Genomic DNA, 27,717 nt, shown 5'->3' on the forward strand with positions numbered 1-27,717 from the left:
ATGAGGAAAACAAGGAAGAGTCACCCCCCAGTCAGGACAGCCCCTAAGGTGCCCTGAGCTGAGGTGAGACTCGCTTTTAGAAATCCTCCATCTTGTCATCTTGTAGAAGGAGGATTCCCTCCAATAGGATTAGGGATGTGCCCCCCTCCCCACAGGGAGGAAGCACAAAGAGGGTGTAGCCACCCTCAAGGACAGTAGCTATTGACTACTGCCCTCCCACACCTAAACACACCCCTAAATCCATATTTAGGGGCCTCCAGAACCATGGAAGATAGATTCCTGAAACCTAAAGAAGGAGGACTGCTGACCTGAAGCCCTGCAGTGAAGACGGAGACGACAACTGATTTGGCCCCAGCCCCACCGGCCTGTCGCCCTACTTTGACAAAAACTGCAACAGCGACGCATCCAACAGGGACGAGCGACCTCTGAAGCCTCAGAGGACTGACCTGCATCTAAAGGACCAAGAAGCTCCCAAGAGCAGCAGCCCTGTTCAACAAACTGCAACTTTCTGCAACAAAGAATTAAGTTTAAAGATCCCATGTTTCCCGCCGGAAGCATGAGACTTTCCACTCTGCACCCAACGCCCCCGGCTTGACCTGCAGAAAACTAACACTACAGGGAGGACTCCCCGGCGACTGACAGCATGTGAGTAGCCAGAGTTGACCCCCCTGGGTCCCCACAGCGACGCCTACAGAGGAAATCCAGAGGCTCCCCCTGACCGCAACTGCCTGTAACAAGGAACCCGACACCTGGAACCAGCACTGCACCCGCAGCCCCCAGGACCTGAAGGAACTGAACTCCAGTGCAGGAGCGACCCCTAGACGACCCTCTGCCTAGCCCAGGTGGTGGTTACCCAGAGTAGCCACCTCCCCTTTGCCTGCCTGCATCGTTGAAGAGACCCCTGGGTCTCCCTATTGATTCCTATCAGAAACCCGACGCCTGTTTGCACTCTTCACCAGGCCACCCCTGTGCCGCTGAGGGTGTACTTTCTGTGCCTGCTTGTGTCCCCCCCGGTGCTCTACAAAACCCCCCTGGTCTGCCCTCTGAAGACGCAGGTACTTACCTGCTGGCAGACTGGAACCGGGGCTCCCCTGTTTCCATTGAATCCTATGTGTTTTGGGCACCACTTTGACCTCTGCACCTGACCGGCCCTGAGCTGCTTGTGTGGTAACTTTGGGGTTGCCTTGAACCATCAACGGTGGGCTACCTTGGACCCAACTTTGAACCCTGTGTTTTACTTACCTGTGAACTTAACAAGTACTTACCTCCCCCAGGAACTGTTGATTTTTTCACTGTCCACTTTTAAAATAGCTTATTGACATTTTTGCCAAAACTGTACATGCTATTGTGATTATTCAAAGTTCCTAGAATACCTGAGTGAAATACCTTTCATTTGAAGTATTATTTGTAAATCTTGAACCTGTGGTTCTTAAAATAAACTAAGAAAATATATTTTTCTATACAAAAATCTATTGGCCTGGAATTGTCTGAGTGTGTACTCCTCATTTATTGCCTGTGTGTGTACAACAAATGCTTAACACTACCCTCTGATGAGCCTACTGCTCGACCACACTACCACAAAATAGAGAATTAGAATGATCTCTTTTTGCCACTATCTTACCTCTAAGGGGAACCCTTGGGCTCTGGCCACACTATTTCTTACTTTGAAATAGTACATACAGAGCCACCTTCCTACATGCCTCTTTCCTTCGTATTACTCTCATCATAAACTTAGAGAGAGGACTACCATTTGAATCTCATTGTGAGCACAGAGGATGGACTACCGTTCTTATTAAAAACACACAGAAAAGACTACCATTTAACCCGTTCTGTGCCGGAGACGTAATGGTTACCTCAGGGCAGGGATGGAAGGGGAAGTCCTTCCCCTTCTACCCACGACCATCCCCTGCCCCCTCCAGTGACGTCTGATGAAGTCAGCGCGCGATCGCACGTTGACCTAATCATAGGCCACCTTCAATCGCTCTGGAAGCTCAGCTTCCAGCATGATCGGAAGAGAAATGCAAAGCATTTCGAATATGTGATGGGGGCCTGAGAGGCTTCAAAGGGAAGGAAAGGAATTTTCCAGATCGTGAAGCAGGGGGCCCCCTAGGCAAGGATCGCTCCCCTGGGGGGCAAATTGTATTTAGGCCATTTCTGCGTCACAGATCGGCTTATTTCTATTAGGCGGATCTGCCCCGGGGGGAGCAGAAACCACTTAGGCACCAGGGATTGGTGTGTGTTTATTCTTTGAGGGGGGCAGCCCCTTGGGCAAGGGTCGCTCTCCATGGGGGCACATTACTGTTGGCTATATCAGATTTGCCTATTTTTGGAAGGCCCATGGGGGCAGAAAACCCACCAGAGACCAGGGAAGATTTTGTTTCCAAAATAAGAGGGCCATACCCCCACTCAAAATGAATGGAGCCAAAGCTGTTCTGCCCACTGGGGCAATTACCCATGATCCACACCCCAGGGGGGGCAGAAAGTCTATTAGATGCCAGGGAACTAAAAAAAATTGGGGGGTGGTGGCTACCAACCAGTATGGGCCTGGTTATGCCCCCACCCCAACTGAAGGGGGTAACAGTCTTTCAGCTCTTCCCCAGCACACTAAAACATCTTATCCCACAGCAAGCAATAGGACATTTGATTATTTTGGGTTTTGGTTTTACATTTGGACCATGAGAGCTTGGCTAACTCTCAAAATCGTCCCACTTGGAATGGTGAGGGCTGCACTTTATGGACGCTGCCATGTAGAAAAATCCACAAGACCTAGACACATCTGAAAACTATAGATCACCATGTTACACCATTTTCTTACCCACAATGCCCTGCAAACCTCCAACTTTGCTGGACATCACACATTTTTGTGATCGGACCTTCCGGAATCTGCAGGAATCCACAAAATTCCTACCACCCAGCATTATTTCATCTATACCGATAAAAAGTCTGCTGCACTTGTCAGCCAAAAAATGTTTTTTTTTCAAACTGCCCTTTTGGACTTGCTTTGGTTCCCCCTCAATTTCAACATGGTTTTGGCTCTTCCCTGTCACAAGCGAGGTATCATTTTTACCGGGAGACTGAGGGGAACGTTGGGTGGTAGGAAATTTGTCCCGGTGCGGTGATCCCACACAGAATTTTTTTTTTTTGTAGCTAAATCTGAGGTTTGCTGAGGATTCTGGGAAACATTGGGGGATCCACACAAGTCACACCTCCCTGGACTCCCTCGGGTGTCTAGTTTTCAGAAATGTTTGGGTTTGGTAGGTTTCCCTAGATGGCTGCTGAGCCCAGGACCAAAAAAGCAGGTGCCCCCGCAAAAACAGGTAGTTTAGTATTTGATAATTTTGATGTGTCCAGATAGTGTTTTGGGGAATTTCCTTTCGCGGGAAGTAGGCCTACCCACAAAAGTGAGGTACCATTTTCATCGGGAGACTTGGGGGGGAACGCTGGGTAGAAGGACATTTGTGGCTCCTCTCAGATTCCAGAACTTTCTGTCACAGAAATGTGAGGAAAAAAGTGTTTTTTGGGCCAAATTTTGAGGTTTTCTAAGGATTCTGGGTAACAGAACCTGGTCAAAGTCCCACACATCACCCCATCTTGGATTCCGCTAGGTGTCTAGTTTTCAAAAATGCCCAGTTTAGCTATGTTTCCCTAGGTGCCAGCTGAGCTAGAGGCCAAAATCCACAGCTAGGCACTTTACAAAAAAACGCTCTGTCGACTCTGGGAAAATGTGATGTGTCCACGTTGTGTTTTGGGGCATTTCCTGTCACAGACGCTAGGCCTACCCACCCAAGTGAGGTACCATTTTTATCTGGAGATTTGGGGGAAACACAGAATAGCAAAACAAGTGTTATTCCCTACATATTTTCCTTCCAAATGTAAGACAGTGTGTAAAAAAAACATCTATTTGAGAAATGTCCTTTAATTCACATGCTAGCATGGGCACCCCGGAATTCAGAGATGTGCAAATAACCACTGCTTCTCAACACCTTATCTTGTGCCCATTTTGGAAATACAAAGGTTTCCTTGATACCTATTCTTCACAGTATTTCAGCAAATGAATTGCTGTATACCGGGATAGAATGAAAACCCATTGCAGGGTGCAGCTCATTTATTTGCTCTGGGTACCTAGGGTTCTTGATGAACCTACAAGCCCTACATATCCTGCAACCAGAAGAATCCAGCAGACGTAACTGTATATTGCTTTCAAAAATCTGACACCGCAGGAATAAGTAACAGAGTAAAATGTGGAGAAAAATGTCTGTTTTTTTGCCGCAATTTCAATATTCTTTCATTTCAGCTGTTATTTTCTGTAGGAAACACTTGTAGGATCTACACAAATTACCCCTTGCTGAATTCAGAATTCTGTCTACTTTTCAGAAATGTTTATCTGTCAGGGATCCAGCATTGGTTTCACACCCATTTCTGTCACTAACTGGAAGGAGGCTGAAAGCATAAAAAAAAATAGTAAAAATGGGGTATGTCCCAGTAAAATGCCAATATTGTGTTGAAAATGGGGTTTTCTGATTCAAGTCTGCCTGTTCCTGAAAGCTGGGAAGATGGTGATTTTAGCACCGCAAACTCTTTGTTGATGCCATTTTCAGGGAAAAAAACAAAAGCCTTCTTCTACAGCCCTTTGTTCCCATTTCTGTTTAAAAAGGAAACAAATGTGGCAAGGGTAGCTTATGTGGAGAAAAAGTTATGAGGACCTAAGCTCAAACTGCCCCAAATAGCCAAAAAAAGGAGGGGAAAGGCCTGGCAGCGAAGGTGTTAAGGAAATCAAGAACTGTGCTTTTACAACACTGCATATGCAACTTTGTACAATATTGTTATTATATTTAACTCTATTTTCTCCCCTTATAGCGGATTGAGGGTACTAGTTTTGGGTACAGATGGAATTATTTCGCAAAGGAATTATTTTCGCAAATGCAAGAAAGGTGATGAAGAATCAGTAGAAGATACTGCCCTCCTCAAGTTAGCAGCTTCATGCAATTTTGTGGAAAGTGTGGAAGAACATATACATGATCAATTTATGCTAGAATGTAAAAGTGATAACATTTAGAGAAGAACTGTGGTCTAAAAACGATCTCAGTGATGTCTTAATAATGGCGAAACAAGTAGAGCATTCTATGTAATGGATTAGGGTGTTACAGAACTCTAAAAAAAAATCTACCACAACTGTGCAAGCTCTTAATGTGAAACCTAAAAGATAAAATGCCAAAGGAAACCTGTTTTGTTACAGGTGTGCTTCTTCTAATCACTTGACCAACTCTAAAGATTGCCCTGGGTTAAAAGAGGTATGTAATTGATGGAGGAGGCAGGGTCATTTTGCCAAATGTTGCAAATCCTCAGTGGAAAATAAGTTCAAAATTAATGAGGTTGAAATTGATGACGATTTTGAGTTCATTTTGCAAGTGGTAAATGACAAATTGTGTTTCCAGTATTCACTGTGAATATCCATCTGAGGAGGTAGAACTAAACAGAATAAGTGTCTCAATGATGATGGACTTGGGAGCAAAATTATCATTGGTTTCAAAATCTGACTATTCTAAATACTTTCAAGGCATAGTTCAATTATATGATCCTGATGTTACACTCTACCACCATGGTGGGAAACCTATTGAGTTGATGGGCTATTTTGATGCTGACATTACTTTCAGAAGAAACAAGGCATCAGGAAAAATTTATGTACCAGTAAAGGTAGATACTATTATGAGCTGGCCACACCAAAAGTTGTTGGGAATTTATTTAGATCCTAACGCTGTTCCTCTGGTATAGGTTCGCAAAGTTGTAATTGTAAAAGATGACCTGATTAATTAATTTCCTGGAGTGTTTGACTCAAAAGTGGGATGTATCAAAGGGTACAAACATCATATTTGTTTAAAGGAAGATGCTGTGCCAGTTTCTTGCAAGGTAAGAAATATCCTTTTTAGTTTGCAAGAAACTGTGCAAACTGAATTTAAGATATTATAAACTGAAGGCATTATAGAAACAGTGGATGCTTCTCAATGGATAGCTCCTGTTGTGGTTGCCACAAAAGTTCTGGTGACATCAAACTTTGTGTGGAACTCAGACATAAAAAAAAAAAAGCTATTATTGAAGATAACTTTGTTACCCAATATTAAAAAGATGGTCAGCTTCTTGGGTAATGTCAAATTCTTAATCACATTAGACCTAAGGTCTGCTTACCATCAAGTAGGGCTATATGAAGAATGAAAAAATGTGACTGCCTTCATAATGCCATTTGGAGTTTACAGGTTTGATAGGATCCCATTTGGTTTATGTTTGGCAGCCTTTTACTTTCCAGAGATTAATGAATGAATTGTTTGGTGGTGTTGAAGGTGTAAATTTTTTCAAGATGATGTCCTCCTTTGTACTGACACATTAGAAAACCATTTATCAAAAGTGAAGGTGATATTGGGCATCTTCTGCTCAAAAGGGATAACACTGAAAAGTGTAAGTATGGTCATTCTGAAATATTTTATTTGGGTCATGTAATTTCTGCAGATGGTGTGAGACCTAATGATAAGTTAGTGAAGTCTATTGTACACCTATAACAAGGCCCAGCCAAAAGTAGAGGTTCAAGCTTTTTTGGGTATGGCTGAATGTTATGCTAGATATGTTCCCAACTTTGACAAATGTTCATGTTGCATCAGAAAACTGTTCAAAAAGGGATCTCAATCTGAATGGACAGAATCTTGTCAGAAAGAGATCAATGACATAAAATCAGCTTTGTTATCAGCACAAACCCTCAAAAGCTAGGGTTACTGTGCTGAGTAATAACTGATGCTTATGACAAAGGCCTAGGATGTGTTCTTAAGCAAATACAGTATGGTAAAGAAGCCACTATAGCTTTTTTCCCCTCACAAGCTTTGAAAAGACAGGAAACATGTTATTAACCATTGAGAAAGAAGGTTAGCTGTATTCTTGGTTCTTAACAAGTTCTAGCAGTTTCTATGGGGTGTGTGCTTCGTTGTGCAATCAGATTATAAGCCATTACAAGAAATATTTGATAAAAAAAGAATTTGACAGTGTCTTTTCATAAATTTGTAAGTGGAGTGTATGTTTGCAAGATTTTCAATTGGTGGTAAAATATTCCTGGATGTGAAAGGACGTTGGCTGATTGTATGTGGAGATTGAGAAATGAAGGTCAGGATACAGGAGAAGAGGCAATATCTTGGTGGGTAAATAATGAAATTAAAGTATGTGTTATGACTGATGTGCTTCAGAAAAAAAGTGGATAAAAGAATTGAATAAAGACGAGGAGTTGAAGAATGTAAAAGACAGTATCCTTTCAGGAAAATGTACACTGTATTGTCACAAAAGTTTGTTGCATTACGACAAAGTTGTACAGGAGCTCTCTGTTGAAAATAGAATAGTGTTGCGAGGTTGCAAATTAGTTCCTCCCAGTGGAATTAGGAAGCACCTGGTATGTTGGGCGCATTTTGGTCACCAACGGATGAGTAAAACAAAGGAAAGACTAAAGACAATGTATTGGTGGCCTTGAATGGATTTGATGATGGAAAGATAGATTAGAGACAGTGAAGAATGCAAGCTGTCTGACAAAGCTCGAACTAACCCAATGATAATTGGGTGTGGGATAATTATCTTTAGATATCATAGGTCCCATAAGATGTGGATCTTCTTCTAAGTTTGTGTTAGTTCTGATGGATGTTCTTTCTATATGGCCTGAGGTCATGGAGACTTTTGAAATAACAAGTATGTCAGTTTTGAAATTTTTAATTGAAGTGTTTGCACGTAGAGGTAACCTCAAGAGCACATTAACTGACAATGGGGTGCAATTTACTTCCAAAGCTACGGAGGAATGTTTTGATTTTAGGGGAGAGTTTCATGAGAAATGCGTGCTCTATCATCCAGAAACAAATGGCATGGTGCAACAGTTTAATAAAACACTTAATGAAATTATTCAAATAGCAAAACAGAAAGGTAAGAGTTCAATTGAAATGTTAAAATCTACAGTTGGAGTACAGATACTCTCCTCATACTACAACTGGGATTATCCCCTTTGTACAATCCAGAAAATGCATCCCCCCTACCAAAGTGAGTCCATAATGGGTGAAAGTGTATGGTAATGAATTTTCAGATTTGGGAGGATAGAGGAAGCAAGGATGAAAACGTTTCATACTCAAGAGCAAAGAAGTTGAAATATGATTTATGCAACTCGGTTAAGCAACTGGAAGTAAAGGTAGATGAGGAGGTGAAAATAAAGTTACACAGAAATTTGGGAAATGGTCAAACGCATTTCAGTAAAACTTATAAAGTGATTAAAGTGTTCAAGGGTGCAATCAAAGTTGAGGATGGTCGAATTTTGAACATGAACTGTGTTGTTAAACTGTCTTGATTGCAGTTTGTCAACATTTATTTCCTGTTCATTTTTGGGTTAGGGATGGCAGTGTGTGGTATTTGGGTTAACTGTATTTTTCCTGCTTTTGGTATGTTCCACTGTTGCCCTCCTTCTTAGAGAAATATATTGTTCTTTTTTTATTATCTTATGGAATGTTTAGATTTAAACAGAGCTGCACTGGAGATGATGAAAGCTATTTGAAGGCTGTGTACCTGTGGCTGGAGTTTCTTCAACAGAAAAAAACGACAATGTTTCCCAATTCTCAGCCTGAAGTTTCATTTTTATTATACCACACTACAGGAGGCTTGGCACGGGGGGGGGGGGGAGCCGCACTGCTAACCATACGGCCTGCTCATTGTGCACCGCCTGAGGCCCAGAAGGCACTGCCAGCTGCGTGGATGCCGGGGTGGTGTGCAAGACCCATGAAATCAGATTGGTGACCCTGACCAGCACCATGCTGTCTGGGCTGATTGAGGAGCTAGGACCCAGAGTGGAATGAGAACATGTGCCCATCTCCTGATCCCTGCTGTTGGAGCTTGCCGTCACTGAGGAGAGCGCTGCCCCTCTGGGTAAGTGCTAGCAACATGGGAGGTTGCAGCACAAACTAGCCACTGACCGGTGGGGAGGCCTGAGACACTTAGAGGGGGTGCGCTGGGGGCCCCAGATGATGCAGAGGCATAGATGGGCCATACAATGCTACTGTGGCATTGGACAGTAACCTGTGAACACATCCCTTGCTGGAATCATTTCATTGCTGTCAACGCCCCCACAGGGTATCAAAGCATACCGCCCCCTGTCCATGCTCAACATGGAATACAAGATACTCAGCAGGATTTTGGCCACACGCCTCCTACCTCTGATGCCCAAATAATCCACATCTTTCAAGCTGGGCTCATCCCAGGGCATAACACTGCACACAATATATGTAGGCTCCTCTCAATGCTAGAAGCGGAAATACCAGATAAACATAAGGAGGGACTGGGGCAAATGACATGAAAAGTTTTTCAATAGTCTTTGCTTTGATTTTCCACGTACTAGCGAAAATGGGTCTAGGACCTGAGTTTGCCCAATGGACTGCACTCTTGGACTCTGCGCCTCCCTCTCAAGTCTGCACAGGTAGCTGTATTTCTGAATCTTATATAGAAAGCTGAGGGACTTAACATAGCTGCCCGCTTTCACCACTTAAGTTTGCCATTGCAGTTAAACCACTGGCTACTGGGGCATACTCTGGAGCATATCAGGACTTGGACACACAGGGTATCACTCACTATGCCAACCTATATGCAGAGGATATGGTTCTGTTTTTATGAGATGTGGATGAGGACCTACTTGGTGCAATAGCTCTCCTGGAATGCTCTGGCAGAGCCTCAGGCCTGTGTATTAATTAGCAAAAGTCCCAACTATCCCCACTCTGTGGTACGGCTCCCCAGTCACCGGATCTACGTGGTCTTGTCTGGGAGGGGACTTTTGTCTGAAATACCTGGGGGTTAAGGTCTATGGAAAGGAATATCGGTGCAGCTGTCAGGGGACTTTGCACTAGTGTGGACTTCTGGAAGACTTTGCCACCGTCTGTGATGGAGAGAATTGCAGTGACAAAGATCGTAGCATTCCCCTAACTGCTGTACTTCTTTTCCACACTGGCTATTATTATTTCCCAACACGAAAAGTAGGAATTAAATATTGCGTATCCATCTTATCACTGACGGGGAATGAGCTAAGATACGTACACACACTTGCACTGTCTTTAGGAATGCCAGATGTAAACAAATGAGCTTTTACTTCCTCTGTAGGACATACCTCAATCCCCGGTAGGATTATCCGGCTCTTCCAAGAGGCTGAGGCGGCATGGCCTAGGTGTGCCTTCACACCCCACCTCATCCCCCCTCCCGGCTTGCTTACTGGGAGGATTTCCCTGACCCACTCATTGTAAAACTAGCACCAAATTTGTGGACTAGGCCCTGGTTCTAACGAAGAGGGTGATCACCATGCACTGGATTGCAGTCAGGGGCCCCCGCTGGAGGGAAGACCTTCTTCAGTAAGCAGGATAGGAGTGTGATTTTGAACCAGTAGGAAAGAAGAGGCTGCAGGTCAATCAACAAGCCCCGAGCATGGGACCAATTAGTGGATTGCCTCTGGGAGCCCAAAGCTGATACCCCTGATCGTTCATCACCAGCTGACAAGCGCGAGGACAGCCAGCAGTAGAAGGGTTTATTTTGCACAATCATTGTGGGGTGGGGGGAGGGAGAGTCTAGTGTTGAATGATTGAATATGTTATCAGACCTCGGGTGCAACTGGAATCATATGATGTGCGAGATCAGGGCACAAGGCGTGGGTGGGAAGGAAGGGGGGGGTGGTAAGTGCCTGAACCAAGATGAACTGCTACCATTAGTATTGTGTGAGCATCAATTTGTTTGCTATGACAAAGAATGGTGACCCGATTTGCCTCTTAATACTTTACTTGTACAGTAATGTACTCAATTTTGTTACTGGCCCCAGGCAGGTGATGCCTGTACTGTTGGCAACTGCAATTACATTTTGCTTAAAAAAAAAAAGAAGGAGGATAGGGTCCAGGATGGAAGAGACAATATGATTTAGAACGGAGCATATTTAGGAGATCCTAGGGATTGTCTTTTTTAACTGACATTGAGGCAAGCAGCTTGAGTCAGTGGAGATAGTGAGACTTTAGGGAATGCTTTCCAAATCTGTAGAGACAAAACAAGATAATTGAGAAGGATGAGAGTTTTGAGATGAATACGGTACCTACCTTTGATAACATTATTTATGGTGGATACTTTGTCTAAACACAGATCCCTCACCTTGAGTGTAACCCCAGGTGCCAGACTGGATCCATAAACTTCATAGAAGGGCTCCTGCTGCCAGTAGGTTGCGTTGTGGAACTCCACATTAACATATTTTAGCTCCAGAATTGAGTACAAAAGGACGGCTTCGGAATCACATTGTTTCCAGGATGTCTCTGATGAAGTGGTGCCTCTGAGAAAGAGTCCGGTTTGAATTGAGCAGGCTGATTTAGAAACCCGATGATGTAAATACGTTGGCTGTCATCTGGAAGCGGTTTGGTGCGACTGTAGCACGCTTGTCTTCAACAGCCAGTCGTCGGGGTAGGGGAAGACTGGTATCCTGAGCTCTGTAGATGAGCAACAACATCTGCCATCATCTTTGTGAACCCCTGAGGGGTACTGGTGAGACCGAAAGGAAGCATGGCAAACGAAGTCCTAATGGCTCACCTCAAACTGCAGATATTGCCTGGAGGCCAGCAGGACAGGATTCCAAAAACACTTGTTCTTCGCGTTCATTGCCACCATCCAGTCTCTGTGATGCAGAGCAAGTAGAAACTGGGCCAGGGTGCCAATCTTGAATTTTTCTTTGCACAAAAAGGTGTTGAGAGGGTGACGAGCCAAGTCAGGGCAGAGGTTTCCTTCCTTTTTCAGCAAAACAAGTGGTGGGAATAACACCCAGTCGAAATTTCAGAAGCCATTTTCCCATATATTGCTAGTTTGGCCAAAAATGGCTCTGCTTCCTGGCAAGACAGAAAGGTGGTCCACTGAAAGGGGTTCCGCTGTAGGTCGCAGGGATTGTTGGTTTAAAAGAATGACAGGGCATAACCCCAGTGGAATACATGCAGAACCCGTTTGTCAGTGGATGTGAAGTTTTGCCACCCCTGCAGGAAGTGGCTGACCCTGCCTCTCACCAGATCGCTGCGTGCCACTAAGGGTGCACTAAAGAGGTTTTGTGGTTGTTGCCCAAGAAGCAGAAGATTGGGAGGAATGATGGGCCTAATGTCAAAGCTTTTGTCTGCTGGAATCACAACCCAGACCTTAAAAGGGCACGGAATCGTGTTGTTCCGGGGTTGAGAGCTGGCACTGTCAATGCGCCAGACCCACTAAAAATATGAAATTGTTGTAGGGATAACTGGGCTGAGCAGAAGGGCTCAGAGAATGTGTCATGGCTTGGCTCTCTTTAAAATGTTCCAGGACCAAGACCACTTTCATGTCAAGCAGACGGGAGCCGTCAAAATGTATGTCCATTAAGGGCTTCTTACTTCCACTGAAGCCCATGGACTTTGTCTATGCATGGCTCTAAAGCACTAGGCCAGCTCCCATAGTCCTTCCAATATGTGGTGTCTAGGCATGAGCAGATGACAAACTTGGCTGCACTGTGACCATCTTGAGTGGTTTAAGCAAGTGAGGGTCGTAGGTCTTCCTGGACCCTATGTGGCATCTCACCCAACAAGTTCCAAATTGCGTGGGCATAGACTCCCAGATGGCAGCTTGCATTAGCTGATCTCAGGGCAAGACTATCTGAGAAGAACATACGCTTGCCAAAAGTGGCCACTTCGTGTCAGAGGGATGGTTGAAAAGGGTCAGGATTTAGTTTACTGGTGGAAGCCTGTTGAACCAAGCTCTCCTGGGTTGGACGTTTGGTCAAATAATCTATCCTAAGTCATTTGGAGAATGCTTATGGAAGTAGGTGACTTGTGGTTTGACTGAGGGTCAGAATATGGCTCAGCCCAAAAGTTATCTAACTATTTGACGCAAACAAGTTCATTACAACAGACCAGTTCAGAGGGGAAAGAATGCTGGTGACTATAGATGTTTTTGATTACTACTGACTTTGAAAGGCAGTATGGGCTTATTGTCCTTCCATTTCAGCTGAGCCCCCAGATATTGCCCCATTCACACAAATGCTTAAATATCCACAGAATAAAAGTTAGATTTCTAGATTAGATAGTTTGTACACTCACACTACTGCTTCCACAAGACCAAGTGTGCTGAGGAGATGGGAGGAGGACCTCAGAGAGAAAACTGACTCAGAAACGTAAAAATATTGCTGTGCACAAACTAAGAAGGTATTGCCTAATCACAGACACAAACTAACAATAGACTATTGTTCTCCTAGTTGTCTTCATAAAATTGACCCTAAACAAACCTTTGGCTGCTCTAAATATGGGTGTGATATGGCAGTCTTTAACCACTTGGTCTGGAATTTCCCATGGGTACCAGCATTCTGGTAGAAAATAACGCAAATTACCCCAATATTTATCATTCTCGCAAAGCGCTACCTACTGAAAGCCTGGATAAGGGCCTGATGCCACAAAAATGAGAATGGTTAAGGAACGCTGTAACTGGAAGCCCCCTGGCACCCTTCTCCTCAAGGAATTTGGGGCCCTCTTAGAAGATGCCATTTGGTGCTGGTAATGGACATATTTGCTGATCCACTCTAAGGAATGGTTTGGAATGAGGAATTTTAAAGAAATATCAATTAGGAGGAATCGTATTGAATAATTAAAGCTAAGCTAAGTTTCTGTTTTCAATTCTGCTCTATACATTTACATGTTGGACATATAAGTATCTAAACTCTGTACGTGATGAACAAGGTACTTACCTTTGGTAATGCCTTATGTGGTAGAGACTATCTAGCTGCAGATTCCTTACCTTAGAATATTCCCCAAGCATCAAACTGGATCCAGAATCTTTTGGTGAGCAGTACCCCTGCACACCAGCAGGTGGCATTGTTGTTCGGCTTTGCAAGGCATCGTCAGCGCCAGAAGTGATGTGAGCAGTGCCAATTCAGTTGCCACCCCAGCACGCTGTCAGTTTTTTTTGTGACTTTCCACGCTAGCAGTGTGGAGTCATGAAGAACACTCATCACTGGGTCGCTAAGCAAGGGCCCTTAAAAAAGGGGAAACAAACCTTTACTTTAAAATACATTAGCAGGGAATAGAGCGGGGAGGTGGTGTGGGTCATTGAGGAATCTGTGGCTAGAACGAATCTCTACCAGATAAGGAGTTAACGAACGTAAGTAACTTGTTTTTCTGATAGAAATTTCTAGTCGCAGATTCATTATCTTAGAATAGATACCCAAGCAATACTTCCCGAAGGTGGGACTGCAATATGGATTAGACTAAGAAGTTCTGTATGACCTAATGGGCAAAGTGGCCAATAGCAGAAGTATAGAGTCTTGGTGGAGGGATGCTTGGATGCCTGTGCAACATTGCAGACTACGGGTGGAAGTTAAACACCCGTCAACTGTCACCGCTCAATCTCCACGCATGAAGGTGAAGACTTTTCAGGTGCAAGTGCACCAGATACCAGACTCTCCGTGACCAATCAGGAGCCACAAGAATGACGTGGGCCCTGTCATTCCTGATCTTCTTGAGAACTCTGAGCAGGAGTGGTAGTGGTGGAACGGCATACAGGAGGCTGGAGCTCCACCAAAGAAGAAAAGCATCTCTAAGGGAGAGCCACTTCGGAAACTTCAGTGCACAAAATTACTGACGTTAGGCATTGACAGCAGAGGATAACAGATATAACCAAGGATCTTTCCACTCTTGGAAGAGACTCTCTGCTTCTCTGGATGGAGACACCATTTGTGATCCACTAGGCATTGGTGGCTGAGTTCGTCTACTCTGGCTTTCAGAGAGCCCACCAGGTGTTGAACCAAAAAGTATATGCCCTAGTCCAGAGGCGCGAGGCATCTTGACAAAGGGTCCACGACCCCACAACGTCCTGTCTGTTTCAATACTACTTGGCTGTGGTGTTGTCCATGAGCACCTGGGAGGGATGTGCCACAGACCCAATCGTGATTCGTTATCCACCACTGCAGGTCTTTCAGAGATTCCACTGATGCTGTGCCCACTGGAACTTCAGGTCCCACTGCAGAGCCCGCATATGCCATCTGGCATGTGTCACGAGCAGGATGTTGAAGGAGGTGGCAATGTCTGTGTTAATCCCCCCACAGAATCAGCAGTTCCATCTGTAAAAGTCAGTTCCATACAATTATTTCACATTCCATCCTTCATGTATTTGCAATTCCCGCCACCCAGAATGCTTGTATGGAATACCACATTACTTGTAATCTGGCCCCATCAGATAAGCTCCACTCTTTTTTGGACAGACTCCAATCTTCACTTGCTTATATAACAAATGCCCATCCTAATACAGACACATTAGGCTTATGGGTCAAATAAGCTTAGTATAAGACTAAGGAAAAAAAAATAAACTTGCAACTTAAGAAAGAATAAAACTTACTTCTCATTTCCTGTGTAGTTCGTGAGAATAATGTCACAGTTCCCTATACGTGCAACTTGTCAAAGTGGCATTTTGCTTGCTCTGGAATAGCATTATTAGCTTGAATAAGACTTTTGGCTCAATTACAGATCTTTACAATAACATTTCTTAACTGTCATTAATTTCAGAATTTATCAGAAAATCCACTTTTATTTTTCCAAGCTTGATGAACAAAGGAGGTGAGGGCACTTTTCTGAAGTGGGCTTTCACTTATTGTTGAAAAAAACAGGGAGTTGACTTCTCAGCCCTCCAGCGACGTCTCCATCAGGTGGTGTGCTCTTCTATCAAAGTGACCCTCATGAATTTAGGAATACTGCTTGTAGGAAAGTGCCCTTTTTGGCATGGTTAACCCCCTCTACCTTTTGCCTGCTACTGATGCCGACTTAGAGTGTGCTAGGATCCGGCACCAGTGTTCTTTCCGTAAAACTGTACCATTGTTTCCACAATTGGCACACCTCTGACACACAGATTTTTAAAGGTACTAGTAGTACCAAGGGTGCTGTGACCAGGGAGGACCCCTAAGGGTTGCAGCATGTATTGTGCCACCCTATGGAACCCCTCACCAAGCACATGCACACTGCCATTACAGACTGTGTGTGCTGGTGGGAAGATAAAGGTAAAGTCGACATGGCATCTCTCTCAGGGTGCCATGCCCACCAACCACTGCCTGTGGCATAGGTAAGTCACCCCTCCCCCCCCCCCCAAGCAGGCCTTACAGCCCTAAAGCAGGGTGTACCATACCACAGGCGAGGGCAAAGCTGCATGGGCAATTTGCCCCTACAGTGTCTAAGTCTGGGATGGACTTTTCCCATGAGGAACAGGGCCAAGACTGATTTGCATATGCCTAGGTCAAAACTGGGGTGGCATGGTGAGCAGAAGAACAATGGATTAAACCCAGATCTGTGACTGGGGGGTGAGGATTTGCACTGTTCAGCAGTCTGTCCATCATCCTTTTGTGTTGCTAAAGTCCATTCTTAGACATTGTAAGTGCAGTGTGGCTATATTAAGTAAATGTGCTGGAAGTTTGTCATTAAGAACTCCACAGCTCTGTGATGGTTTCACTGAAGACTGGGAAGTTTGGTATCAAACGTCTCAGCACACTAAACCCAGACTGATGCCAGTGTGAGATTTATTGTAAAATGCACACAGAGGGCATTTTAGAGATGCTCGCTGTATTTTACTGAACTCATTCTCCGAAACTGGATTTGCTAAAGGCTGTGGCATTGAGGACAACTTTGCTGGCTCTATCACTTCTTGTGGAGAACACCTAGGTCAAAAAAGAGAACTTGTTATACGTGGCTTTTATTAACCTAATCACCACTTTTGGCAAAGTCAACAGAGGCAAGTTTCGGGCAAATGGCTATTCTGCAAACCATAGTGAATGCTAATATTGGTTTATATTCCAACACATGGGTGAAGAAAAGAATAACATCCAAATGGGTCATCTCAGGGAAAATTCCAGTGAACAAAGGATTAAAGCAAGGTTGTATATTGCCCTTCCTACTTTATTAAATTTTTACGCTGCTGACATATTTTGAGCCCCTCTCTCAAAAAGGGATGGCCCGCCTAAGCTGGCAGAAATAAAAATCAGTACGCTACAGTATGATGACCTTCGCCAATGCAAGGCTATGCTATGTGGTGGTTTGCCATAAGCATCTCCAAGGCTACACACACACACCTGTGTCTCATTTTACTGCCTTTAGGGTTGGGACTAATACCACTAAGCACTGTTTAACAGTCAAGTGTGAGATTTTCTCCATTAGAGGGTGCAACTGAGCAGTGATTATAACTCATTATTCTGCTATTATACTATACGCTCATATCATGTGGATATAATTGCCACTTGCCTCCCCAGACCTGGGAAAGTTACTTTGTGTCCTCATAGTTCTTACTTCGCTTTACAGTTGTCAGGTATGTTCATTCGGAATCTGACTTTGCTCGAGATAGCTTTTACAAACTGACATTATACCAATCCTTATCAATAGCTCTGTGTTGTCCTCTTGCCATTGACGTCAAAATTATAAGGCCTCACACTTTTAGTAAGCCTTGAGTAACTTATAAATGCTTAAAATTTACTTGATTGCTTGTCCCAGTCCTAGCAGTTCAAGGATAGTACTGGAAAGTCGTTCAAAATCTTCTGCGCTACTCGTGCCAGTTTAATGTACTGCTCCAACTACCCAGGTTTAACCCCAAAGCTTCCTGGTGTGTCCTCAAACTTAAGAGGTCTCCAGAATTACCATCTTCCAGAGCAAACTGCCTCCTTCCCTCTACTGCCTCTCTGTTTTCAATGTGTTCCTTTTAGATCCCCTTCAGGGGGACACAGGGCACTCCTGGGCTACTGAGCCTAACCGTAGTGGTTGAGGCCTTTCCATCCTGATATCCTGGGGTCTGACCTAGTATGGATCCTGCTCAACCGGGCCAAGTACCCCTTCTGCACTTGAATCTCCATGATAGCTGTGGTCGAGCAGTCAATACTGCCTCTGGAGAATGTAGATACAGTCAGTGAACATGACTCATAACTCGAACTGGAAAAAGTATGAACAATAAATCAATGTCCAGCCAAAATTTGCTTTTATAAAGAGCAGAGGTATTGTATTCCTAACTCTACACATGCAAAGAAATGTGACATTCAAATATAACAACACAATCCCCCTTGAGGTCGGGGCTCTAGTGGTTGTCAGAAGCATCCCTGTCCCACCCTTCATGTAACATGTTCAGGGTTGTTACCCATTCACTGGTGGACACAACAGGAAATACAAACTTTTGACCTTTTAGGAACTTATTCTAAAGTTTCTATGATGTCATAGCTCCGTTTGCTGTAAGTTCCCCCGGGGCCCAACTGGTCCAGCTCACATTTCACCCACTCTTGCAGCACAGAAGAGTTCAGCAATGCAATGAGCGCCTTCAATGCGCACCGGCGAGTGAGGTTGGGCTGCTCATTGCCCACGCAGCAGCATCCGGCGGTGTAAGCTCCCTCTCCTGAGCAGCGAAAGGTCTCCCAGATGTCAGAGCAGCTCTCTGCCCATGAAGACATAGTAAGCTGACTTTGCACAACGGGGTTGGGGTGGGTAGGAGTTTGGGGGAGGGAAGGAATCCTTTCTTCAGCTCCTAACTGGAGCCAGAGAGGGGGAAAAGTTGTCCAAAGCATCTCTGCCAATCCTCAGTGGTGAATCGGGGGCAGTTCCCTTGCAGCGAGGCTCTGACCGGCACATCATAGCCTCAGCCTCTCCTAAAGGGGGAGTACCGAATCCTTTGGCAATGTTGGTATCAGTAGCCCCCTTCTGCATATGGGTTGACTGCTGTACAGGGTTATACGGGTGCAGGATCTCCCAGCACACACACCCTGGCCCAAGTCTTGGCCCTGCTTAAAGTGATAACTTTACTGGTGGCCTCCTATGGCATACAGGGTCACCACAGAGAGGAGGTACAAGCGTAGCAAGATCCGCACAGCACTCAACCCACAACTCAGTCTATGATGGTCATCTCCTGGCATACCGTAAGGGCCGAAAAGAATCTTGCACACAAGCAAAGGCCTGATCGTTGCTCCACTGAATGCTCACACCTCGCACAGTGTGTCTTAACAGTAGGGCTCCATCACTGAACCTTGCTCCTTCCAACACTCTCCTCTTCCTTACAGGGCACACTCATCTTGGCAAACAGGTATGTGCTGGTACTCCAGGCTCTAGGGCAGGTGGTCTTGATTTGCCCTGGGTGATGTCCCCTCACCCAGCAGGGAGACTAGCAGGTGTTGGATCCCAGTTCTGGTCACAGGTAGAAATATTTCTCAACACACACTGTCTCTAATGTCCTAAGTATATGCTACTGTGAGATCTGGGCCCCAAATTCCTGATTTTTCTGTAAATCTTATTCAGCTGTTACACTCCCTTGTTTCCTCCACACTCTCAATTTTACCTGCAAGGGTGACTAATTTCTTTAGGGTGAGATTCTGATTTTGGGTATTTCCTCCATGGATTGTTCTATTTGAGTCTATGTTTGTGGGTCATGCACACCAGTCACTGCCAGAATGCTGTCTTCCCTGACCACAATCCTCAGACTGCTTTAATGGTCTTAACAAGTTCTTGCCACCCCTTAATGTAGGCTTTACCAATGTGGTCCATGATCACCTTGGTGTTCTCCATTGGGTCCCTGATTTCCCAGCAGTTCTCACCTCAACTCCTGTAGCCAACTATTCCCACAGCTCAACCAAGGTGTTTCAGAAGTGTGAATGTTCTATATGACTTTTAGACTAGCTCGATTCAGTAGCATGCATTTTTGTCCATCACCTTCACCTTTTGATTCTGTGCTTGAAAGACCCAAGAAGATTCTTATCACTTGCCCTTCAGTATGTTATGCCTGGTGTGTTGCTAGAGCATGCCTCTGTCTCAATACCGGACAATCTTGCTATCATTTTCTTAGTGGCAGGACAAGGATGATGCCCTGCGTGCTCTTTCTATGTAAAGGAAGTTTGATAGTTCTTTCAGCTGCAGAATCCCTGTGATCCATGGATACAGGTACAACTCCACTGAAGGGCCTCCCATTCATTCAGCGAATCCCAGAGGTGGAGACTGCTTTTTGGTCCTCCCTTCGGTACTGCTCTTCAATTACTATGCCTTCTCAGTTCAGAGTTTTGCCATCATTTTCAATTTTGCTATTTCCTTCAGGAAATTCTCTATGGTTTCTTCCATTTCACAGACTCTCATATTTACCTTCCAGAGGAAGTCTGTGTAAGCTCACTTTACTGTTGACTTAACAATATTGTTGTTAGGCTCTTCCTAATGCCTAAAATCTGAGAAGTATGAGGCAACGTGACAAGCTCAGATGAAGAAGTGCATCATAAGTTTGTGAGGGAGGAGAGAAGAGTATTATTTGAGTTGGTTACTAGTTGAGGGTGGGAGTATAGTGAGGAGTCGTAGTCCTGACAGTAAGACAATGTTTTATTTGGGAGGGCAGACTTAAGGCAATTTAGGAAATGTTCGTGTAAGTCAACCTGTTCTTTAGTTGGGTTTTTTGTCCACTTACGAAGTGGTGCAAATATTTTGTTTTTTAAAGCTTCAATATTGGAAATATTCCAGCTATGGATGAGCGTTGACAAAAGTAAGTGTTGATGAGATTCAAATGTTGATCTTCATAAAAAGGTCAAATGATATGACGTTACTCTGTACCATTCCTGCTTTAGTAATAGATAAAATAAAAAATAGCTTTTGCATAGGCATTTCTTGTTTTAAAGGCAGATATTTGCTTTCTCTCCATTGCAATTGTGTTCTGGTAGCCCATCTCTTAAAGAAAGCACAATATTATGCCTTACCGTATGAAGGGAGGAGAAGAAGCAATGTAGAATTGGAGTCAAAACATTTTCGTAATAATCTGGAGGACAGGAAATGGCCATGGGGTCAAGAAAGTAATGTGTAGAAGTTAAGGAATATGCAACACAACAATTTGGATGCAGGTAAAAGCAAGAACATAACAAGGGTTAGTCACCATTCTTCCGTAGACATCTGCAGGCAGTCAAATGTTAGAAGTCAAAAGAGTTGGTCATCTGAATTAGTGTGAGAACTCCCGGTTTGTGAAAAAGTATGCAAACTGTGTCAAGTTTAACAAAGACAACAAAAATGAATTTGTCACTCTGCCATGCACCTCCAGCATGCCCCACCATTAAAAAAATTAACACAACATGATTATTTAAAGCACATGTACTTTACTTCAAGTATTCTACTTTCTCAACCCTACTACAAAGAAGACTCATTGCAAACCTTGGTGCCAAGCAACGTTTTACACTATTTATCTTGGCTCCTCCCCTGTTCTACATAAACCACAAAAGAAGCCTGGATGAACTGAAAGTCTTTACTGCGCAATGTTCACTATCCTCCATTAATTTACCACCACTCACTATCCAAATTAGTCCATTCATTCACCACTTGTCTTCCAATCTTCCACTATGCATGATCAACCATTCATTTATTTCACTATTGTTTAACCCATCTACCCTTTATCAATTCACCCAACCATTTTTCCATTACTCATTCATCACTTGCCCACCCATCAACCCATTTCTTCATCCACCCCTTTCAAAGACCAACCCATCTATTCATACACACAGATACAGTTAAACACACTCAGCTCCTCATCCCCTCATTCACAAACTCACCAATAAACACTCGACCCATCTATACTCTGTACACTCTCTCCCATGTGTCAGACACTCACTTGTCTACACAATCACATGCACATCCACATAAGAATAATCAATTGTTCAGAAGTAAAAGTTACTTACATTCAGTAGCCATCTTTCTAGAGGTAAGTCTATCTACCTGCAGATGGCTCTACTCTTAAATATCCCAGTCACCAAACTGGTTCCAAAACTTTTCATAGATCTCGTACGCTGGAAGCACTGGTTCCATTTCAAAGGCAGAAATAGCAACACTGATATCCCTGGAGCTAAACAGCACCCACCCTGGTGCAATGATGTCAGATCCCTGACCATTTTTTACTTGCTCTTCGGGGCAGATAAAAGGAACCTTTATAATTGGTGGCCTATGAACATCTTTCATAACGAGAGGAGGGCAGGATCAGTGAAGAAACTGTAGAGTAGAGTGTCCACCAGAAAGATCATTACAAATGATAAGTAACTTTTATTTTTATGAATACTTCTACCTGTAAATTCTTCATCTTTTGAACAGATTTCAGCAGTACCTTGTCTAAGGTGGAGGTATGAATGAGTGGTCAGACAAGGAAATCCTGATGGACAGAGCATGCAAAATGGCCATGCCTAGTGAAATTGTGAATAGATGGCCATGTCACAAAACTACAAATCTCAGCTACTCGAACACCTCTGGCCAGTGTTAAAGTAAACATATCACTCTGGTGGAGTGAGCGTGGATTATCTCAGCCAATTCTTTCGTGCAAAGGCATAACACATTTATGTAGAAAATGATCCAACAAGATAGCATCCTTTTCTGGATTGCCTTGCCTTATTTGTTGCCTGCATACACCTTGAAGAGCTGGTTGTCAGACCTGATCTCCTTTGTGAGGTCAATTTAGTAACTGACCGCCTTCTGGGGGTCTATTTGCTGTAATCTCTGCTTCTCCTTAGTGGGATGTGGTGGAGTGTAGAACGTAGAAAGGGAAACAGGATACCCCAGAATTAAGGGTAATGGTTACAAGAAAAACAAAAAAGCAAACAGAGCTCCTATCACAAACAGCAAAATAACACTGAAATCCATTTGGGACAAGACAAGTGAAAATGTGTATGCAAATCCCTTCAAGAACTTGATGAAGATAGGATATTTTAATAAGGATTGCTGACTGGAAGGCAAATAAAAGCTGACAGAACAGCAATGTCTCTCTTGACGGTGTGAACTGTACAACTATGCTAACCTGTAAACAGTGAATGAAGAAGAACCGTCAACAGACATGCTTTAAAAGGGTCTGCATTCTGTTCCAAACACTATGCAACAAACCTATTTCACCCTGAGAGTAGACTGATTTTGTGGAGGGGAGAAAAGCTGATAACAGGACGTCAACAGCTGGTTAGAACTGAAGGTGTGAAGGTGGAAGCTCTGGTAGCTGGGAAGCAGAACCTATCCCTTTGACTGGGAGAGGAGGCCCAGCCTGAGAAGTACACAGTGCAAAGGAAAAGGGGAGACTCTCTGAAGATCTGCATAACATATCCTTCCAGTCCAGTGTGGAGGCAATCTGAATGGCTTGGGTCCAGTTCTGGCAAATCTTTCTTCAAGGGATACGGGGTGCGGCCACTCCATCAACCAAGATGGCTGCCTAACCCGAAGCCCTGTGAGTGATACAGCATGTACTGTTGGTGAGCCTGAGTCCACGGGCGCAAGCCTCCTATGAAGTTGGGTGGTTTAACACTCTGCCTGGGCTTGGTGTGGCTCCACTCCTAATGATTTCAGTAAAAGAGCACCTGCGAGCTGTCACATGGGTGGACAGCACCAATGTAAGGAGATGACACCCACGTTGTGAAGCACTTGGCCATGGGAGTGTCCCAACCAAGTCCTTGTTGGGTGGGCAGAGACCACATAAGCTGGAAATTGTACACAAAATGTACCTCTTCTTAATCAACAGCCTCAACATCCTCAGGGCCACATTATGACGTTAGGGTCACAGTCAGACTGCCGTCAAAGTGGTGGTCTGACCGTGACATTACGACCGTGGCGAAAGCACCACAGTCGGACCACCAGCACCACCAGGTTGCCTACAGTCGACAGTCTGGTGATCTTGGTGGTTGTAATCCGCCATGGCAGCGCTGCCCTCTGGATTACAAATACCCTTTCCGCCAGCCTTTGCATGGTGGTAGCCCGCCATGCAAAGGCTGGCAGAAAGGGGGTGCAGGGGACCCAATGGACAGCCCCGTCGCGCTTTCCACTGCCCGATTACGGGAAGTGGAAAGCGCGAAGGGTGCTGCTGCACCTGCAGCACCGCCACATTACCGCCAGCTCGATTACGAGCCAGCGTCAATGTTAACGCCGTGTTCACCGCAGGGCCAGCGGTGAATTCCTAATAGGGCTGGCGGTGTTCTGGCCGCACAGGCAGCCTGATGGCAGTACGAGTTTGGCGGGAGGCCTCCACAAAATCATAATGAGGGCCTAAGTCTTTATACTCACCCAAGGGGTGAGGCCTAAAGGAGTCTGATCCTAGTGGGGGTGCCTTGGGTGAGGCCCACCTATATCGGGGAATTTGGACTGCCACTGGCCTATGCCAATGACGACTGCAGGAGTCTGGTGGAGACGCAGGATTCCCTTCACCGCACATACCCTGCCCTGTTGACCTGAGGCAGTACTAATTCTACATACCTCACAGGGCCCAAGCACATAACAACTGCTCCACAGGAGAAAAGGAGACTCCAAGCAAAGTAATCTTCCTTTCAAACAGCAGTAAGCAAATTACAGCATAACCCCTGTTTGGATACAGCAGAAGGCTCCATTGGGGGCCCCACTGGGGTCTTGAAGTAGGACAGATGCCATACTACTGGAGTTCAAGGATGGCCTTCACTCTATATATACAAATATTTCATGTCCTCTAAGCTGGAGAGACGGACAAAAGGCCTGATTAGACAGGAACGCAAGACTGGATGGAACAGACAGGTGAATATCAGACATGGAATATGAGACCACCTCAAACATGGACCGCCTAAATAAACTGAGAAAGTTACTGGGCGCGTCTATTGCCAAGAATGAAGGCTTGGAGGCATGATGCGCTCAGAACAATATTAGAACAATCGCAGTGTCTGAATTGAAATACATAGGGCGCCAGATGCCTCTATTGAAAACCTATTTACTGATCTCTGTGGCAGATCCAGTTCTACAATGATGTGCATGGTGTAGAACGCATAGAATCCCTTAGGCCCCAACGCTGCCTGGGGCCCCTTAATGCCAATCATTTTGTCATACTGCTCGATTTCTGGCCCACAGTTCTAATGGTAGCAAGAGAACAAGGTCCACTACAACATTAAGGTGCTGCATTGTCCATATATCCTGATTTCACCCAGGCCGCCCAGGAAGCAAAGAGGTAAAACAATCCCTAAGACTAGACACAATGTATATAATGCTGGATTCTACCATTTGGCAGTGACGTGGTGTGCCAGTTGGATTTTTGGCAGGATATGGTAGAAAAAACTGCTATTACGATTGATTATACTATCGACACACAGCCAATGAATGTCGTACTGAGTTTTGCAAAAAATATACCAATAGGAGTATGTCGGCTAGCCGCAGCTGTATTTTTATTCGCTCAGAGACCAATTGCCATGAACCGGTTCAGGAAACTCACACCAAACAAGCAAAACTGGCTAGCAGACCTAACATCAGTTAATGACAGAAGGGAGATGTTTGCTAAGCTTCAACCTCTGAATTCAGGACCTAAACATATTTGGGATCCTCAATGCAAACATGAAACAAGGGAGGTAATGGTAAATTGAATGCACTTCTTATGTGTTTAACAGTAAAACAAACGTACTTATGTATTCATTCAAGTGGTGCTAAGTGGTTACATGCCTCACTACCCTAAGGCAAAAACACGTATGCAATAGGATACATGGCATACACGTACTGAAATCGAACCACAGCACTCAGTCTCAATCACAATAAATGTAGCCTAAATGTTTTTGAAGTCATAAAAATTCCGACCATCTTTCTTGAAAAACGAATTATTCTTTAGTGTAAGCTTGCAATACCAGCAATTTCATTCACGTTAAAACAATCTTTCGTACCAATTTGCTCATCAACAGTCAACAAGTGTTACATCACTATTGTGACTTTCTTAAGGCATAAAAGCGTAGTATGATGCAACCCGTCTATGAAATAGTTAGTTCATTCAAAAGTAAACTGTACCTGGCACTCAATGTTAACAAGAATGAGTCAGAAGAAATCTATATACTATTTTCTTTTCAGAGATGTCAAGGAGGCAGATAAATTCAAAAAAGTCAGTAGCTGAATTAATAGTTATGGACCCTGTCGACGTGGAGACTCGGCTCTGTTATCCTCCTTATGGCTTAGGACTTTTCTTGGTCCCTGGTCCGCTACGGACTTTTTTTTTTTTTTTTTTTAAGGAAACCTGAGACTTTGAGGAAGGCAAGCAGTTTCTGGAGGCTCAGCTGCAGGATGAGCCAACTCTGGTGCTGAGTTCAGAGAGTAGTGCTTAAAGGCCGACGGGGTTGATACCAGGTCAGCTGCTCCTCCTTCTCCTCTTCTGTGGGTGCGTCACTTCTTTGTCTTCTGAGGCATCTGAGTTCTGGGGTGCCAGCTAAATACTCAATTCAGGGGCATTAAAGCAAAAGCCGGGTATCAGCCAATAGCTTGCCCACCTTTAGGGTTACTATACCCTTTCTTCCATGGGGAAGTGGGCATAACCCTGACCCTCGAGGACTAATTCCTTTCAAACCAAGATGGAGGAATTTGAAAAGTGATGTCCACTTCAGCTCGTCCACCTTAGGGGTGGGACTGGCATGAAGCAAGTACACCTACAAATCTAACTAATTTTCACATCAGTCTTGCCTCCCTCTCTGGGGGTAAGGAGAGGGGGGGTTGATCATTTCTGCCATTTGGAGAGACCTGGGTCGCATTACAAAGGCAGATAGGTCTTTGAAGTTCCCTGTCCTGGAATGTCCATCCTGCTGGGTGGATGTGGTAACACTCCTGTCCAGTTCAGGCTTTTCTCTCTGGTTGCCTAAAGCACTGGGTATCACCTTGGGTGGGGGGGGATGAGGGGTAGGTTCCCAGAGTGGCACCTCTAAGATGCCCTCTGGGTGCAGGTATTGGTAAATCCAACGCTGCCACCAGTCTAGGCTCACCAATACGAGATGTTTGATACCAAACATCCCTATCTTCAGTGAAGCCACCATGTAGCTGGGGAACTCGTATTGACCAGTCTCCAACACATGTATTTAAAATGGCTTCCCTGGTCACCTAAAATGTCTGAGAATCAACAAAGATATAGCAGGGGCATATCTGCTTGTGCAGATATGCCCTCAAATGTAATACAGTGCACTCTGCCTTAGGGCTGTAAGGCCTGCTAGATGGGTGGCTTACATATATCACATGCAGCATTAGGGGACATAGCAGATAGACTGTGTTCCATGTCATGTTTTCACTTTTGTCTGCACCAAGACACATAGCCTGCAATGGCTGCCAGTCATATGGTTAGTGAGGAGTCCCTTAGGTTTAGCACAATTCATGCTAAAGCCCTTAGGGACCCTCTTTAGTACCCCAGGCACTAGATACCAAGGGTACCATTTACTAAAGATTTACAGAGGGTGCTAAATGTTTTGCCAATTGGGGAAAATGACTGTGCAGTTTTGGGGACCTGGTTCTTAGGAACCCAGTATACTTTCAGTCAAAATTACACAAAAAAACAGGCAAAATGTGGGGGGTGACCATGTCAAAAGAGGCACTTTCCTACACAGAGCCTTGATGACACAGTTACATGAAGCTGTATCTGTCGCACAACTTTGATCAAAAGCACCCGAGACATTTGGAGGGGTCAAATATGGGCATTTGGCAGGGACATCTTTATGTGATGCACAGAAATTTGGCAAAAACACACCAGATGTACACTTAAGGGAGCAGAAAAAAGGGAACTACCGCCAGTGTTATAGGGTGGGCGATATATGGCCCCGGTGATATCAGTCCTGCACAGTTTCCACAACTGAGATAGAGTCAGAGCCCCCTACCAGTGTAGGAGAGTAAAGAAAGGTTTCCGGATCCAGGGTGGTGCCTGGCAATAGTCAAATGGTGAAGAGTCTGTAGGTAGAGGTATCCA

The 27,717-nt window shown here is 44.5% G+C and overlaps 1 protein-coding gene across 2 annotated transcripts in view; it reads right to left on the minus strand.

Moving 5' to 3' along the window:
• Nucleotides 1–27,717, minus strand: part of LOC138296807 (exportin-5-like) — a 1,394,731-nt gene that overhangs the window by 605,101 nt on the left and 761,913 nt on the right. For both annotated transcript variants that reach the window (XM_069236253.1, XM_069236252.1), the window contains exon 24: nt 20,753–20,848. In XM_069236253.1, coding sequence (XP_069092354.1) covers nt 20,753–20,848 — 96 coding nt within the window. The remainder of the gene's footprint in view (nt 1–20,752; nt 20,849–27,717) is intronic.

This window comes from Pleurodeles waltl, chromosome 5 (assembly GCF_031143425.1).
Source record: "Pleurodeles waltl isolate 20211129_DDA chromosome 5, aPleWal1.hap1.20221129, whole genome shotgun sequence".
In the NCBI taxonomy this organism is placed as follows: Eukaryota; Metazoa; Chordata; class Amphibia; order Caudata; family Salamandridae; genus Pleurodeles; species Pleurodeles waltl.